The 15,951-nt window shown below is 36.1% G+C and overlaps 1 protein-coding gene across 1 annotated transcript in view; it reads right to left on the bottom strand.

Annotated features, from left to right (window-relative positions):
• Nucleotides 1–15,711, bottom strand: part of LOC134792367 (opsin, ultraviolet-sensitive-like) — a 38,823-nt gene extending 23,112 nt beyond the window's left edge. The window contains exon 1 of the mRNA XM_063763648.1: nt 15,057–15,711. Coding sequence (XP_063619718.1) covers nt 15,057–15,598 — 542 coding nt within the window. The 5' untranslated portion in view covers nt 15,599–15,711. The remainder of the gene's footprint in view (nt 1–15,056) is intronic.
• Between the last annotated feature and the right edge of the window lie 240 nt (nt 15,712–15,951).

The raw sequence follows: 15,951 nt of genomic DNA, 5'->3' as shown, positions 1-15,951 counted from the left end.
TCCAACAAAACATAACTTATTAAACTACCAGTACTACCACATTACTCATAAGACCAGATTGCTCCGAACTTTAGCAAAGTTTAATTAGTTTCATCAAAGACAATAGAGTGTATAGAGACGGATTGTCAAAGTAAATTATGTAGCCACTGTAAATTTACTGCCATCTTTCGACAGAACATAAAACTGTTAGAACGCCATTTGACTTTGATCCTTATTCTTTCACTGATATGTGTTAACTTATTAAATATTAATATTAACGCCATCTTCTCGACTATAGGCCAAAGGTAATGACGTATGGAGAAATCTTTTCGAGTGATAGCACCATAACCTTCAGCATACTCTCGAATAGATGGCATTCATATTAATATTTAACAAGTTAACACATATCAGTGAAAGATTAATGATCAAAGTCAAATGGCGTTCTAACAAATTTAATCTTCTGTCGAAAGATGGCAGTAAATGTACTGTAGCTACATAATTTACCATGACAGTAACTCTCTATTTCACATTCTCTTTGGTTTCATTAACGCGTCTGCTCCACCATTTCGTATTCTACGACGTATACAAGATGAAACCTTAGACGTGGCACGCTTAACCTTTCATTTGTTTTGCTCACAAAAAATCTGCGATCGAATAAAGAATATTTACGCACATATTATAAAAATAGATCATCATAACGAAATTCGTTATGATGTCGTATTCGTTTAACGAGTGCTTTTTGTTTTCTCGGTATGTAACTATGTTTTATTATATCTTACGTACAATATAAGTATGTGTAACAAAAACATCAAATTTAATGTGTCTACACAATATGTATTGGCATAATATTTAATTTCATAAGCCCGCTCCACACGGCGCGAAGCTGCGATACGCGCACGAGTGTGGAGGGGCTATAGATTTTTTTTTTTCACAGAAAGATCAAAGTATTTTATAATTATGCACTATGTAAAAGTTTGTTAAAGCTTAAGTTCTAAACGAGAATTCGTATAATAAATCACCTTTTTATGTGAAACAAGATTCTGTATATACAGGGTTGGGCAGATTAAGTGTCCTAGTTTTAAATAACCATAAAATTAAAACAAAGCTTCAAATCTGAATATTAAACTTGTTTTTATTTTAAGCATACTCTATATTTACAAAATTAATTAACTAGCTCAAATCGCTCTCCTTTAACCTGTATAACTTTACGCATTCTACCATAGAATGAGTTGCACGCGGCACGCACTACCTCATCTGGTATATCGTCACATATCTTGACCAACCGATGATTGAATGAATTTAAATTCATTCCCTGTGTGCTGCCAATCCTGCTGAGCATGTATCCCCATATAGAAAAGTCCAACGGATTCAAGTCTGGTGAAGATGCAAGCCATTCTTGCCACGGTATAAAATCTGTCAAATTTGTTCGACACCAATCTTGTGTACGTTTAGCTTTGTGAGACGGGGCACTGTCTTGTTGAAAGCAATAATAGTCATCCCCAAACAACTTTCGGATATTTTCTAGCATATGACCCTGCAACACGTTCTGAATATAATAGTCGTAGTTAATTTTTACTCCCCGGTCAATGAACAGCAGTGGTAGTTTGCCCCTAGGTGATATGGCACCCCATACCATGACAGCCGACGAACGCTTTGAAACCGCTGTACGGCTGTCTACTGGAATATCCCTTAATGAAGCACCGTAAACGCGATAATTTTGTTGATTGTGGCTATCTTGCAATTGAAACATCTTTTCGTCGGAAAAAATAATATCTTGCACGTTCGGAATTTTTGCTTGTATAAATTTACAACGAGCTGGCGTTCCGCGTTCATGGTGATAACAATATAAAAACAATAGATATCAAGCTGACGTCTAGAAATCATAAAGACGCATAAATTCTCGATTAATAAAAAATAAAATAGTTAAAAAAAGTTGCGCTATATTTAAGTAAAATGGCAGTACAAAACTAGGACACTTAATCTGCCCAACCCTGTATATACAGAATCTTGTTTCACAATTCTGCCTTTAATATTAAAGGCTGACTACGTGAGTATGTTTACATAGTAGAGTACACAAAGGTATATTATTTTATAAGTAAGACATGTAGTACATATGTATGTATATAGTTTTGAGAAAATAGGTAGTCTAAAAACTTATTCTGGGTGATTTTGGGGTCATGATTAGATTATAAAAATCTATTTGACACCTTGAGGGCCTGAAGTAGACGACCATACGTTTTGTCCCAGGGGTATTTTTACTCTACATATTTTCTTGTAGGTCCCATGGGAAACCTTGTTCTGTATTTTGACATTCGGATAACGACCCGAAAATGGTTGCACTGAAAATATAAAGGAGTTTTAAATTGCAATGCTTTGTAATATGTGCTACTATTGTAAGAACACTTAACTGGATAAAAAAATATTGTACAGGTAATAAAGTTTATTAGATTGCAACTAAACTAAAATTAATTATCTTGTTAATTTGAAGCAAGCCGAAATAAAGGCAAATGAATTATCTCCTGGACAAAAAAAGGATATTTTACTTAAAAAAATTCGTTTGACTTTGAGAAAAGATTCTTCTATTCTTTCTCAGTTAGCGTAATGAGTCATAACGAACCAACCAAAGAGATCTAAAAATAATTATCTTTAAATGTTAATAACGCGTTTCGCAGTCCAAAGGGGAACGTCGTTTTCCATTGTCAAAGTTTTGGCGTGAGAGCTTCGACAAACAGTCGGATTTGAAACAAAATACTGCCGTTTTCGAACTTCAAGATATCCAAGACAAGAGACGACACGTACTAGATCCATTGTAGATACGTTATAGTTTAGATATCAACTAGTTCCGCCTATTCCACCTATCCCTACCGCGATATCCCCCCCAGTGGGGATATGTGGAATATTTTTCCATCTATTTCTACTAGTAGGGATACTTTTCCATCTATCCCTACTAATTGATGCCAAATGGATTTTTTTCCGCATATCCTTACCATTTTCCCCCTGGTAGGGATAAATGGATTTTTATCCTCCCGTCCCTACTGTTTCCCCCCCCTGGGGGGGACAGGTGGAATTATTTCTATGTATACCCATTGGTTTCCCCCCCGGTGGGGATAGGTGGATTTTTTTTCACTTATCCCTACAACCTCGCTATTTGGTAGGGATACATGGAAACTTTTCCAATCATCTTAACCTGATTATATTTTGGTAGGGATACATGGAAACTTTTCCAATCATCTTAACCTGATTGTATTTTGGTAGGGATACATGGAAACTTTTCCAATCATCTTAACCTGATTGTATTTTGGTAGGGATACATGGAAACTTTTCCAATCATCTTAACCTGATTATATTTTGGTAGGGATACATGGAAACTTTTCCAATCATCTTAACCTGATTGTATTTTGGTAGGGATACATGGAAACTTTTCCAATCATCTTAACCTGATTGTATTTTGGTTGAAATACATGGAAACTTTTCCAATCATCTTTACCTGATTGTATTTTGATAGGGATACATGGAAGTTTTCTCCAATCATCTTTACCTAATTACATTGGAAAGACTGGCCAAAAAAATTGTGACGAGGCTATCTGAACATATATATGAAAAGGTGCAGGGGCGGGTGGAATAAGTCCATATTATATATCTACTAAACGCCTGTGCAAACCGGCGGAGCGCAGCGCAGATCACTTTAAATTTATCAATGTGTATTCTTCCCTATTTCAATTTCATTCAGGTATAAATTTGAATGCTCTGAGACATGGAGCATCTCGGAGCATCACGGAGGATTGTTACTCCGCGGCATCGAGGAGCACGTTAATCCTCCTGGGTGATCTGCGCTGCGGTCCGCGGGTTTGCGCAGGCCTTAAACAGCTAGGTAGCAGGGCGAGTGGATGAAATTCCATATATATCCCTACTAGGTAGCAGGGACGGGATGACTGGAAGAATTTCCATATATCCCTACTAAACAGCAAGGTAGCAGGGACGAATGGAAGAAATTCCATATAGCCCTACCAAACAGCAAGGTAGCAGGGACGAGTGGAAGAAATTCCATATATCCCTACCAAACAGCAAGGTGGCAGGGACGAGTGGAAAAAATTCCATATATCCCTACCAAACAGCAAGGTAGCAGGGACGAGTGGAAGAGATTCCATATATCCCTACCAAACAAAAAGGCAGTAGGGATAGGTAACATAAAATCCACCTGTCCCCACCTGGGGAGGAAAAAAGAGGTTAAAGTGGAAAAAAAGTTACTTATCCCCACCAGGGGGGAAATCAACAGGTACACGTGGAAAAAAATCCACCTATTTCTACCAGGGGGGAAAGTAGTTGGGAAAAGCGTAATAAATTCCATCTGGCCCTACCATTCAAAAATAGGGGGGATAGATGGACGACTTGATTCCATGTATCACTACCAGTAGAAATAGATGGAAAAATATTCCACATATCCCCACTGGGGGGGATATCGCGGTAGGGATAGGTGGAATAGGCGACTAGTTCTCTTTTGCAGCGCAATTCGCGCAACCAATGTCACTTTTACGTTAGATAGAGTAGGATATCTAAAAGATGTGAATTGGATCTCTAAGTCCTGTGGAAATCGTCCAAGGGTATCCCCAAATTCGCGCAAATGTCAAATTTGACATGTTAGATCTTAAACATATCGTTATCGTAATTATCGTATCTTGGTGATGTCTAAAAGATATCTAATAGATGTCTATTTCAAAATCCGAATCGGGCCCATAGGATGTTCTCAAATTGAAATGAAGACGAATGCCCCTTTCAGCGTTTAGCGTGACAATTGCCACTTTAGGACCGAGTGACAAATGTAACGTAAAACAATGAAAAACTTTTCGTCTTGACTTGTTGTTTGAGTGTCAGAGCGTTCTGACAAATTACCCGGAGGTTTAGGTTAGCATTAGCATGGCGATTAAAGGTTTTGTATTACTCTTTTACTTTTACTGGATTAGATGCGAAACTGAATAGATGCATTTTTGTGTTTCGCGTAGATATTTCAAACTGATTTTAAGGTAATGTGATTAGAAAGGGGGTGGCACAGACCAATTACTTGGGTTGGTTTTGATACCTGTTTAGCGTGAATATGTATGTTTCAATTGAACTATGAACTCGAATGTTAAAAATGATGCAAAAAAAATATATAAATAAATAAATAAAGAAGGCTTGTGTTGTGGGTACTCAGACAACGATATATACAATATATAAATACTTAAATATGTACATAGAAAACAACCATGACTCAGGAGCAAATATCTGTGTCATCACACTAATAAATGCCCTTACTGGGATTCGAACCCAGGACCATCGGCTTCATAGGCAGGGTCACTACCCACTAGGCCAGACCGGCCGTATGTATATTTTATAAAACTCGATGTTCAGAATAAGTCAGGGGTACTCAGGAGGCAACTTAACATACACAAAACAAGAGTAACAAAACCGTGCGCGGTTATCTGTAATATCAGTGCAAATAAAATTAACGAAAACAAATAAATCAAATTTCTACCGCAATGTTCAATGATAAACTGATTACAAGTACGTGAAAATGTGGATACAATAAAGTAAGTATTTAATCTTTCTTTTCATAGGTAAGTTACGAACTTATTATGCTCCGGTATTTTTTTAAATATCTTTCCATTTACCGCGGTAGGTACCTACTTTAAATAAAATTAGTTAGTTGTTATACTTGTTATACTCCGTATCAGATATACAAAGTGACTAATAAATAATTATAATGTTATCAACACGTCGTTTTCCTGAAGCATAAATATGTAGGTAAATAAACCTCTAGGTAACGTTCGAATTTAAACTGTAGTGAGACATACTGACATTAATTTAATTTTTAACAATTAGAAACGTCTGCGAACGATGCTATTAAGCTTAGAATACATTTAAAAGTGGAAAGATTACTGTCTAGGGTGAAACTTGACACACGACGAGACGACGCGCGTCTCGTCGTGTGCGAAACGTAGGAAATAAATATGGCGGGTACTCACAAGCGACGCGTAGGATACGCGTACGAAACACAAATCGCTTGAGAGTAGCCTCGTGAGAGACGGGCCTTAAACTCACGGCCTCTGGATCGATACTCCAGCGCTCTGCCATCTGAGCCACCAAGACCTCATCCATAGCCAGCCAATCTTCCCCCATATGGGTCTAGGGGACCCTAGCGACATCCTAGACATCCTAGGGTAGATTATATCCTATCCTAGGGAGATAATTTATACTAAATATTAAGCTAATTTAAGCGAATGTCTAAAACACGTGAGTGAGAAAAATTAGCATCTCTAGGTAACGTTGTTAAAACTGTAAGATAAGCAATGGAATATAATTAATCAAACTAGAAATCGCATTACTTGCATTTTCAGTGGCATTAAAAGAGACATCGACATTCTGGTGGAATGTTCTAATATCCGTACGAGAAAGTGAATTGACGGTTCTGTTAATAAAAGTCTGACAATGATATATGATGGAGAATTTATGTTACACATTGGAAAAATGTCCACAATAAGCGCTTCTTTTTTTTTATTAGGAATAACTTCGTAGAAGTAATAATGAAAATATATTTCTTGGGGTAATCGTTGTGATATAATAATTAAACTCGAGTAGCATCGAGGAAACGTTGGGATGTATTTTAAATTGATTATTATAATACGCGATATAATTCGTTTAAATAGTTTTGTTTCATGAATAGATAACTATCGCGTTAACCAATGCGTTATTAAATATTACTAGGACAGTATACCTAATTTTTTAGCATTAGAAAAAAGGTAAGCAATCTTGGTGTCTTTTTATTGAAAAACACTTTTGAAAAATAAGTTACAGCAAATATGTAACAATTGTATAGCAAGGATATACATATACATATTTATATTCTTTTGGTTTCATAACTTATAGTTTAAGTACAAAAAATTAAAAGCGTTTTTCAATAAAAAGACATGTCAAGATTGTTTACCATTTTTCTAATGCTACTCGTAAAAAAACGAGGTATAAGAAGACATCCATTTACAAGCGGACTCCAGGCTCACGCCGGCTATGGCAAAAAGTCAGGAAAACACTAGGAAGATGATGATGATGACGCACATTTATATCAAATTCGTGCCGCATGAAATCCCGGATTTAGAACCCCAAGCTTACGTTGTGTTACGCTTGGTAAGCTGGGTTTCCATGACATGGACAGGACATGGACATGACAGATCCCAGTATGACATATGACGGTTTTTACACCTCTTTCCCATTTGGGAAAGAAGTGTATAAAATATAAGTTCTCCCCTGCTTCGCTCTCTCTCACAAATTGAATGTACTCTTGACATTAGCACCGGAGTGCGATTTGACTGCGTGGCGATGGGCGGCTGTGAGAAGTGAGTGCCTGAGATTTTGAGAGATGATGGATGCTAGGCCGACAAGTGTTGTTGTGTAGTTTTAAGCTGTTGATTTATATTTCATGACGCATTGGTTACGACTGTAATGTTATGTAAATATGTTTGAAATAAAATGAAATGAAATAATATATTTATATTATACTAGACGGGCCCGCAGCTCCGCTAGCGTAAATGAAATAAAGAGTTCGTCTTATGTTTAGTTAAATACCGACATTATTATGTATTTAACCCTGCCATGGTTTAAAACTGTGATAGGGATTTCTTATTTGTAGCCGTTATTTGGATAACTCAATTCGCAAATTTGTCAAAAAATGATGTGATTTGATAAAAGGCAAGATTGTATTTTTTCATCTACACGTATTTATTTAAAACTCGTTTCAAGATAAAATTATTATTTGTTCTTATAAGCCTAGTTGCAAAAACGTTCATTAGATTAATTTTCGCCTTAAGACGAATATGGACGACCACCGCCCTTAAATCGCCTTTTCATACAAACATAGGTAGTCTAGTCCTCTCGGTCTTGCGATAGCTCTCGCCAGTCGCCATGGCCGAGGTTGAGCAGGTCTTGAGCAACTACGTCGTTTCAGCGGTACCTAGGACGTCCACTCGGGCGTCTCCCATTTTGTTGTCCCAAGTACCTGAGCTCTCTTCACGGCACGATCCTCTCCCATTCTCTCTAAGTGTCCGAGCCACCACTGAATTTAGCCGCTTTTGTCTCTCAATATTTCGCCACTATATCGGATCACATCCTTATTTCTATGGCAACAAAATTATATTACGATATTTGGCCGACTGCTGACTGTACATTTGCTTATTTTTATCAGGTCGCTCAATAACATCTGAACATGCACTTTAATCTACCTACATAACTTACTATCAACTTTGTATTTTTGGCCCATCTCAGCATTCTTAGCCCGTTCCCCGGACGAATGGCAATGTTTGCCGAAGCCGTGAAAGTCAATCTGAATAATATAACTGAAAAATAAATTTAAAACAACAAAATACAAATTGATGATAATAATAATATAGTAATTACTTTGATTGATAAGAATGATAAGTCATATATGACATAAATCACTCGTATGGGCTCTATAGACTAAGGTTGAGGTTGGCAGCACTTTTTATTTTACTTCGTGTAAAAAAACTCAGAAATACCTGTATACCAACATGACAAACATAATTTAGTTTACTTTAACTTACGGATTATTTGGTCTAATCTGTAGCACCGCCAAACGAAAGCAACCGAGAGTTGCCGAGAAATGGCCGATGAAGATTGTTATGAAAATTTCTTTTCCTTATTGTAAATTAAATACGCATCGGAAGCGATAGTTTTTATGGTCTAGTTCTATTCCCATATGTAGATAATTGATTTGAACAGGTTTTTCTTATCATACGTGCGTCGTATTCGAGAAACGTGTCAAAAACTTTTTTAGAAATTTGTAAGGCGCCATCTCGCTTCTTCCCTCTTTTTTTATCCCGTTCTGGTTTTTCAATTTTATATATATGATGATGATAAGTAACAAACAAAAGTGACGCGCCCATACAACTGATAATAATCAACGGAGTAAACTGCCATGAATCTATTTTTTACCTATAGGTACATGTAATTGGACTTTTTATGGCAAATCATAATAACACTTTATACTAGTAGGCTCTTGTCTATGCATCACCTTAAATTAATAAAGGAATCTGGGTTAGGCTTAGTCCGATTCGCATAAGCTGAATTAAATATTTTAAATTGCTAAACCCTCTAGCGGTCCACGAATCAAAATTTGCCAAGAAAATTCCACTTTTGTTTCATCAAATTAAAGATTCAAAATTTCAATGAAATAACGGCGCGATTCGGGAAATGAATTAGACATTCACTAGATATGAAATAGTAACGATATGTGACGTTCCACGGCAAAAGGTACCCTATGGCGGTTGGCGCTTACGCTATTATTAACGCCGCTCCAATATTATCGCGGCCATAAGGTACCTTTTGCCGTGGAACGTCACATATCGTTACTTTTTCATATCTAGTGAATGTCTAATGCATTTCCCGAATACCTAGCGCCGTAAGAGACCTTTTTGATTCGGCCTCAGGGCGGCTAGAGTATATAATTACGACATAAATAATTATAATCTTACTCGTCAAATAACCGATTCCAAAATATCGATCGAAGTGAGTAAGATGCCTCACTTCTATCATTAACTAATTAATGGGTAATGTTGAAACATTAATTAGTCAGCGTTAATATATACATATTTGCGAACACTTACTATTAAGAACATTACTGTAAATTACTTATTACTAATGATTTTCTTGGCAACTCCAAACGTAATTATGTCACATCTGCGAGTTATTATGAAAATGCTAATTAGTTTTGAACTAAAAATAGTTCATAGCAATTGGATTTGGATAATCTTAATAACTAGTTCGTTCATGATATTACCACGATAACCATGATTTTATATGAAAATTTCAAGTGTAATAGAACGTTTTCCAAAAAAATGGTACATTTCATTCATGTCTTCAAAATACTGACTTCTTGGGCTCATTTCACTCAGAATCATTTGTACATTCACGCCTCATACACGAAAAAATGTGTCCCAAAATTTTGTATGAAAAAATATTTTTCCAGTGCGTCACATTCATACAAATAAAAAAACTTTTCAAACAAAAATGTGACGATTTGGAAAGGAAATCTTTTTTTTGGAAAACGCTCAATTACTTATTAGGTGTATAACACTTTGTGTTAAATAGGTGTCACGTATTTAGGAACCCGTTCGTCTGTTTATTTTCGGTTCAGCATAGCATTTCTTGGATACTTTAAATAAGGCTATTCAAAATAAGTTATTATTAAAAAATAATATTTATGTATCTTCTCATTTTAATTCTTTTTAAGATTTTATTTTTAGATGAGGTGGTGGTACTGGTGCTCGACGCGGTCCCAGTACATGTCATCTTGAAACTTAAGTCATTGTCAATAGAGGTGACAGAAGGGTGTCATCTATTGGGCATTAGCATGTCGAGCACTAGTACCACCACCTTACGCATAGAAAAAAATCTTGAGACTCCTAGCTGAGCCCTGATATTAAGTTAAAATTTTTGAAAATATTCTCTCTAAAAGTCGAAAAAGTGTCTCCTCCTGTGATCACTATAAATGAAAATCAGGCTCATTGAACCGTTTTGAAACTAGGCAAAAATTCGGTAGTTTATTTGTAAACACAAATGGCAAAGATAAATTGAGACGAAATGTTCTGCGGGTTCCTTGTCGGATTAGGTACCTATATGTCTTATGTTGCCCTTAACACGATTTATTTAGTTTTCGTGACTTGTTTACAAAATATGGCTATGAAAACAAGCACAGCCATCACGCTTGCAAACAAAAGTTACAAGCTTTTGAACACATAAACAGTTAACGATTTTATCAGTTATTTGATAAGGAGTATCCCTTTATGCGGGTAAGGGTTCAAACAGAAAATTAACTTTTATACCCCGTATCTTTGGATATTTCCGCAGGAGAGACCTCAACCTAATTGCTTTATATGACCATAATTAATTCTATTATCACTGATAATACTCATTATAAGCAAACGACTGAAATCAATTTTTAAACGATTTGGTTTCCTTTTTTTAATTTATGAACATACGTGGCCACGTATGAAGGTACGAGCGGAAATGAAAGCAGCTGATGGCTATCGGACTCGAGCTACATAAGTTATGTATAGGTACCATCGACCACTGTCAACTGTACATCGGTAGACCTTATGCCTTTTGTAATAAAGTCCATCTATGTACAGTTAGGAGTGTTGCTGTTTGTATGTGGCAATATGGAGTAATCATTTTAATTTCATTTTTGTTTTTTATGTATAATTTTGCTATCTATACTGTGCCCTATTGTACTTTTGGAACTGTATATTCAAGAATAATGAAAATCTCTTCAGTGAAACGTGCTGGTGAAGCTAATGACTAATACATCAGCGATGCAGCACGGCTTGCTACTTGCTTCTTAGTAGGTACCTACATCACTTTTTGCGTAGGACCCATATTTATAGAAAGCATAATGTAAGGCGCACAACACATGATAATACGGACTATATACACAAGTATAAGCAGGGAATCTTGCTATACCTATATTTTCTTTTTATATACGCAGTATTTCAGAAATCAAATTTACATTTTTATTAATTCATAAAAGGTTTATAGATAAAATGTCTGTCTGGCGATAGAGTAGCGAAACCTAAGGAGCAGCAACACTAACATAATATATAAGTATGTATCTACATAGGTACATTTTTTAAAGTCAAATCCAGTAGGCAGTCCCAAAATCGGTAAGGATTTCATTCATCATCATCAAAGAGAAACAAAGCTTAATAACAAGTAGATTATTTGAATTGAATCTGGATTCGTTATTACCTACGTAAATTCTCATAGGAAATCGGAACATCAAACTCAATTTATTCGCGCGGATAAATACATTTTTGAAACGGTCTTATTATTGGTAATGACTGAGTGGTCGCAAGCTTAGCCCAACTAGAAGAGCGATGAAATAATTGTATTAATTGTGAACAAAATTAAAGTTAAGTAGCAGTAAGTTAAGTAGTAGTAGTAGCATTTAAGTAACTAGGTCCCTAGTTAAAAGTAAGACATCATTTAAAATGTTGTACAACCTAAGTACTTAATCGAAATCATATAGGTACCTAACCTACCACAAACTCTTAGAAACCCATTAAGTACCCTTATTATAGCGGTGTATTGTACCTACAATTACAAAACTTTCGTGACATAAGTACAGCATTTGTCATAGGTAAATATATGTATCTACGTTCAAGATCACTTCAAAATTTTATCGTTTCTAAAAGCAAAGTTTTGCAAATCTAAACTCCTCAACGAAAAGGAGTTTACTTAGACGACAAACAATTTCGCTAAAGTATGTTCGCATGAGAAGCAGACAACCCAGAGGGCCTACTGCGACACGTTCGACGTGTTGCCTCTCTTTCGCACTTGAAAATTCGTACGTAAGTGTGACAGGGAGGCAACACGTCGAACGTGGTTCGCGGGGGGGCCTCAGGTTCTTACTGTGAAATCTGTGTCTGTGTAATCGTCCGTTGTACCGCTGGGCACAAAATTCCTTTATTCGGCAAGAGGAAAAGGCCTTCAGTCCATATAGGATTATTTTTACGCGTAGAAAAACATTTCAAAATAGTATAAAACCAAATATTGATTAATTGACTACTTACTGGTCTTGTAAAATGGAAGGTGCCGGCCCGATTCAAACTTTTAGATACTTTATTTATTTATTTATTATTTATTTATTTAAAGACGAAAAAAGAAATATCGTATATCCATTAACGAATTTAATCGCATAAAAGGTGTGGAATACAAATCCTGACATCAGTTCCTTACAGCAATCGTGGTCGCATGATAAATAACATTAATATTTATGTAGAACCAACATAAATATGTCTTGTTAGTAATGAATTATATAAAGGCACTCGACCTTTATAGGTAAAATTATTATATTTACTAGGTATTCTGCAAGTCATTTCTTATTTTATTTGGATAATAGCTTCTTAGGTACTCGCATAGTTGGGCTTGTATAGGAAAAGCCCTCAATTAAGTACCCTATTTAGATTTATTCCTTCCGTAACTAGAGTAGGTACCTAAGTACATAATATATATCTAACCATATCGTTTCTGGATGTTTATCCCGTATCGATATGACAAGCTCTCCTGAGAACATCGGGTTTCCTTCCAAATAACGCAATGTTTATGATTACAGTTGTCTAGTTAGTTAGTTTACTTACGAACACGTGTGGGTTTACTAGTTAATAAGACTCTGATTTTACGAGATAGTTGACAATTTCATATGCGAATTTATGCAATGCATAAACAGGAATCACATTCAAGTCTAGGTGATTAAGGTTAATGATAACCGTGTGTCTGTAACAAGTTTTACGAGTTGCATTTGTAATAACTCGTCACCATAATGAGAGTTGCCAAAACAGTGACTAGCCACAGACAGTTATAAATGAGCTTTTCTTTAAATTCTTGCCATTTTTATACAGGGTGGAAAGGCACGACGATCCTTTCCGGAAATGGGAGATAGTTTAGCCTAAGCTCTATATTTTCTCCATAGAAACTATGTTAATATGGGCAACCGTTTCTAAATTATGACCTTTTAAACATCCACGCAAAAAACTACTTTGTTCTAACCCTAACAGGTGACAGGGTCAATGAACTTACTTGTAAACAATCAGTATTCGACAGGAAATTATGCTAATTTGTTGCCATCTAACCATTTTTAGGTCTGCTTACAGCACGGTAAGAATCATTGCAGGATTTTCGCTTTCTTAGTGGTTCCACTTGTTCAATACTTGAATGAAATAGTTATGTTATTCCTTAATATTAATAATAATAATACTAACCACAACATTGTTTACAACGACAGTTCAAATGGTGACATTGACAACCACTCAAAAGTACGCAATCGTCTTATAAATATCTCTGGTTTCCTTGACTGATAAAAAGGTTTTAGTTTCTTAACACGTTTCACAAAATTATTTTCGAATAATTGGAAACTATCTAAAATAATTAAAAATAACAAGTAGGTTGTGTTAGTTGCACCAAATGAACTTGCAAAAATTAAATACTAAGAATAAATCAAGAATAAATACTTCTTCAATACCAAACTAACAAACCTTCTTGCGTGGTAGGAAATAGACAAGACGTCTGATGTTTGAAATTAAATTTTCATTGAACTATACTTATTGAATGTCATATTCTTCAAATAAAAATGTTAGATGCTCGTGGCTATTTAAATTTGTGGGGCTGTGTAAAAGATATGGTGTACCAAACCAAACGGAATGTGAAACTGCGGACGAAATGAGACAAAGGCTAATTGGTGCTTTCTGCGGAGGATAAATGACGAAGAGCATACACTATATCGCATGTGCATCGACATACTCGGGTACGGGCTGCGGCGGCGTTGTAATTCACGGAGGTACATTTGAACACCGTATGTGAAAAGAAGATAGTATTAAATATTGGAAAAAAGTAATTATCTAAGAAAGTAATAAAATTGTTTGTAATATTTTTGCATGCATTTGATTTATTTGACATTTATGCGTCATTCATACATCATTGCGATACTGTCAACGATCGGAAAAAAGTGTAAAGTCCCGAGCTTTCCCGACGGAGATCCTTAATCTAGCCGTCATGTGCACATGCTATAGGGTTATCACCACAGTTAAAAAGTAGTATTTTTGCAATTTTTATTTTTTACTCAATTAACGATTCTTACCATTACCAATAGTCTCTGTATCACTTAAACGACCTAATACTTCCGGGAAGGATCGTCGTGCCTTTCCACCCTGTATATTGTGACCTTTTTTGCCACTTTTGTGTTATTTCTACTCCGAATCACTAGCTCTTTCGATCCTAATGGGATAAAAAAATGTCCCAGTGTTTTTTTCCTATTGTGTTACCATTTCCCCATATACTTTGTATGGCGGTAACAAAAAGGAAAATTTGAAAAAATTGTGGAAATTTTAGGACACTTTTTCTCCTATAAGGATGAAAAGGGCTCGCGATCCTGACTAGAAATAATACAAAAGTGGCAAAAAAGGTCACAATATATAAAAATGGCAAAAAATAAAAGAAACGCTCAAAAAGGTACCGCAAAAGATCGAGTCGATACTGACCTAAAATACATCAGGAGCACGAGAGCATTTCCAGTGGTGCCCACCAACATCATGAGAATGTACAGTGTGCCGAGGATATAGTTCGACGACGGGTCTGGCGGCGCGAAGTGCAACCAGTGGCTGTTGATAAGCAGCAAGTAGTCATCCGTGAACAAATAGTTCCGCCATAGCTCCACCGGCCATCGCCTTTTAAAGTCCTCTATCAGAGTATTTTCATCAGTGACCGAAGACTCCGACAGCCCCAGTCGTCTGACCGGATTTCTCGGTTCCGAACTTCTTTTACTCCGCACAAACAAATCTTTATTCAACTTTAAATAACACAATCTTCTACGCTTTTTCCACTGTTTCAAATGGTCTAATGAACACAAGAAATAATCACCAAAGTAACTGCACCGTTTGTTTTCGAGTTCGACAATTGCACTCGAATTTTCACTTTCACTTGTTAGAAGTTTTTTTTCTTTGGTATCGGGAACGGTGTTTAGATTGACGCACTGTGTGGTTATTAAGATTATGATAAATTCGATGTTTATTGCTTTTGACATTGTTTGAAGAGTTTGGGAGGCATTGGGAACGCGGGCGCGCGAGTTTTCCGAAGAAAGTGCTCCCTGAAAGCGGGAGATACGTCGATGCCGACGGCGGCTCACCGACTGAGGGCCGCCGCCGCGCCGGACTCCCTAACATTAGTGCTTCTCAGTAATAACCCACATAATTTCTACATTATAATTATTAGACTTCATACCCAAGTTCAAGATCCAGCCCATAATGTCATTAACATATTTTGAACTGCGTAAACAAGTATATTTTTCAATCACGTTGTAATAATGAGTTTTAAACCTGTTTTGTATTTAGGTCAATAATTAGCTTAATTGGGTTAGCTTGCTTTTCTGGTTCATAT

This window comes from Cydia splendana, chromosome 7 (genome assembly GCF_910591565.1).
Source record: "Cydia splendana chromosome 7, ilCydSple1.2, whole genome shotgun sequence".
Taxonomy (NCBI): Eukaryota; Metazoa; Arthropoda; class Insecta; order Lepidoptera; family Tortricidae; genus Cydia; species Cydia splendana.
This window is presented reverse-complemented; position numbering and strand designations above follow the sequence as displayed.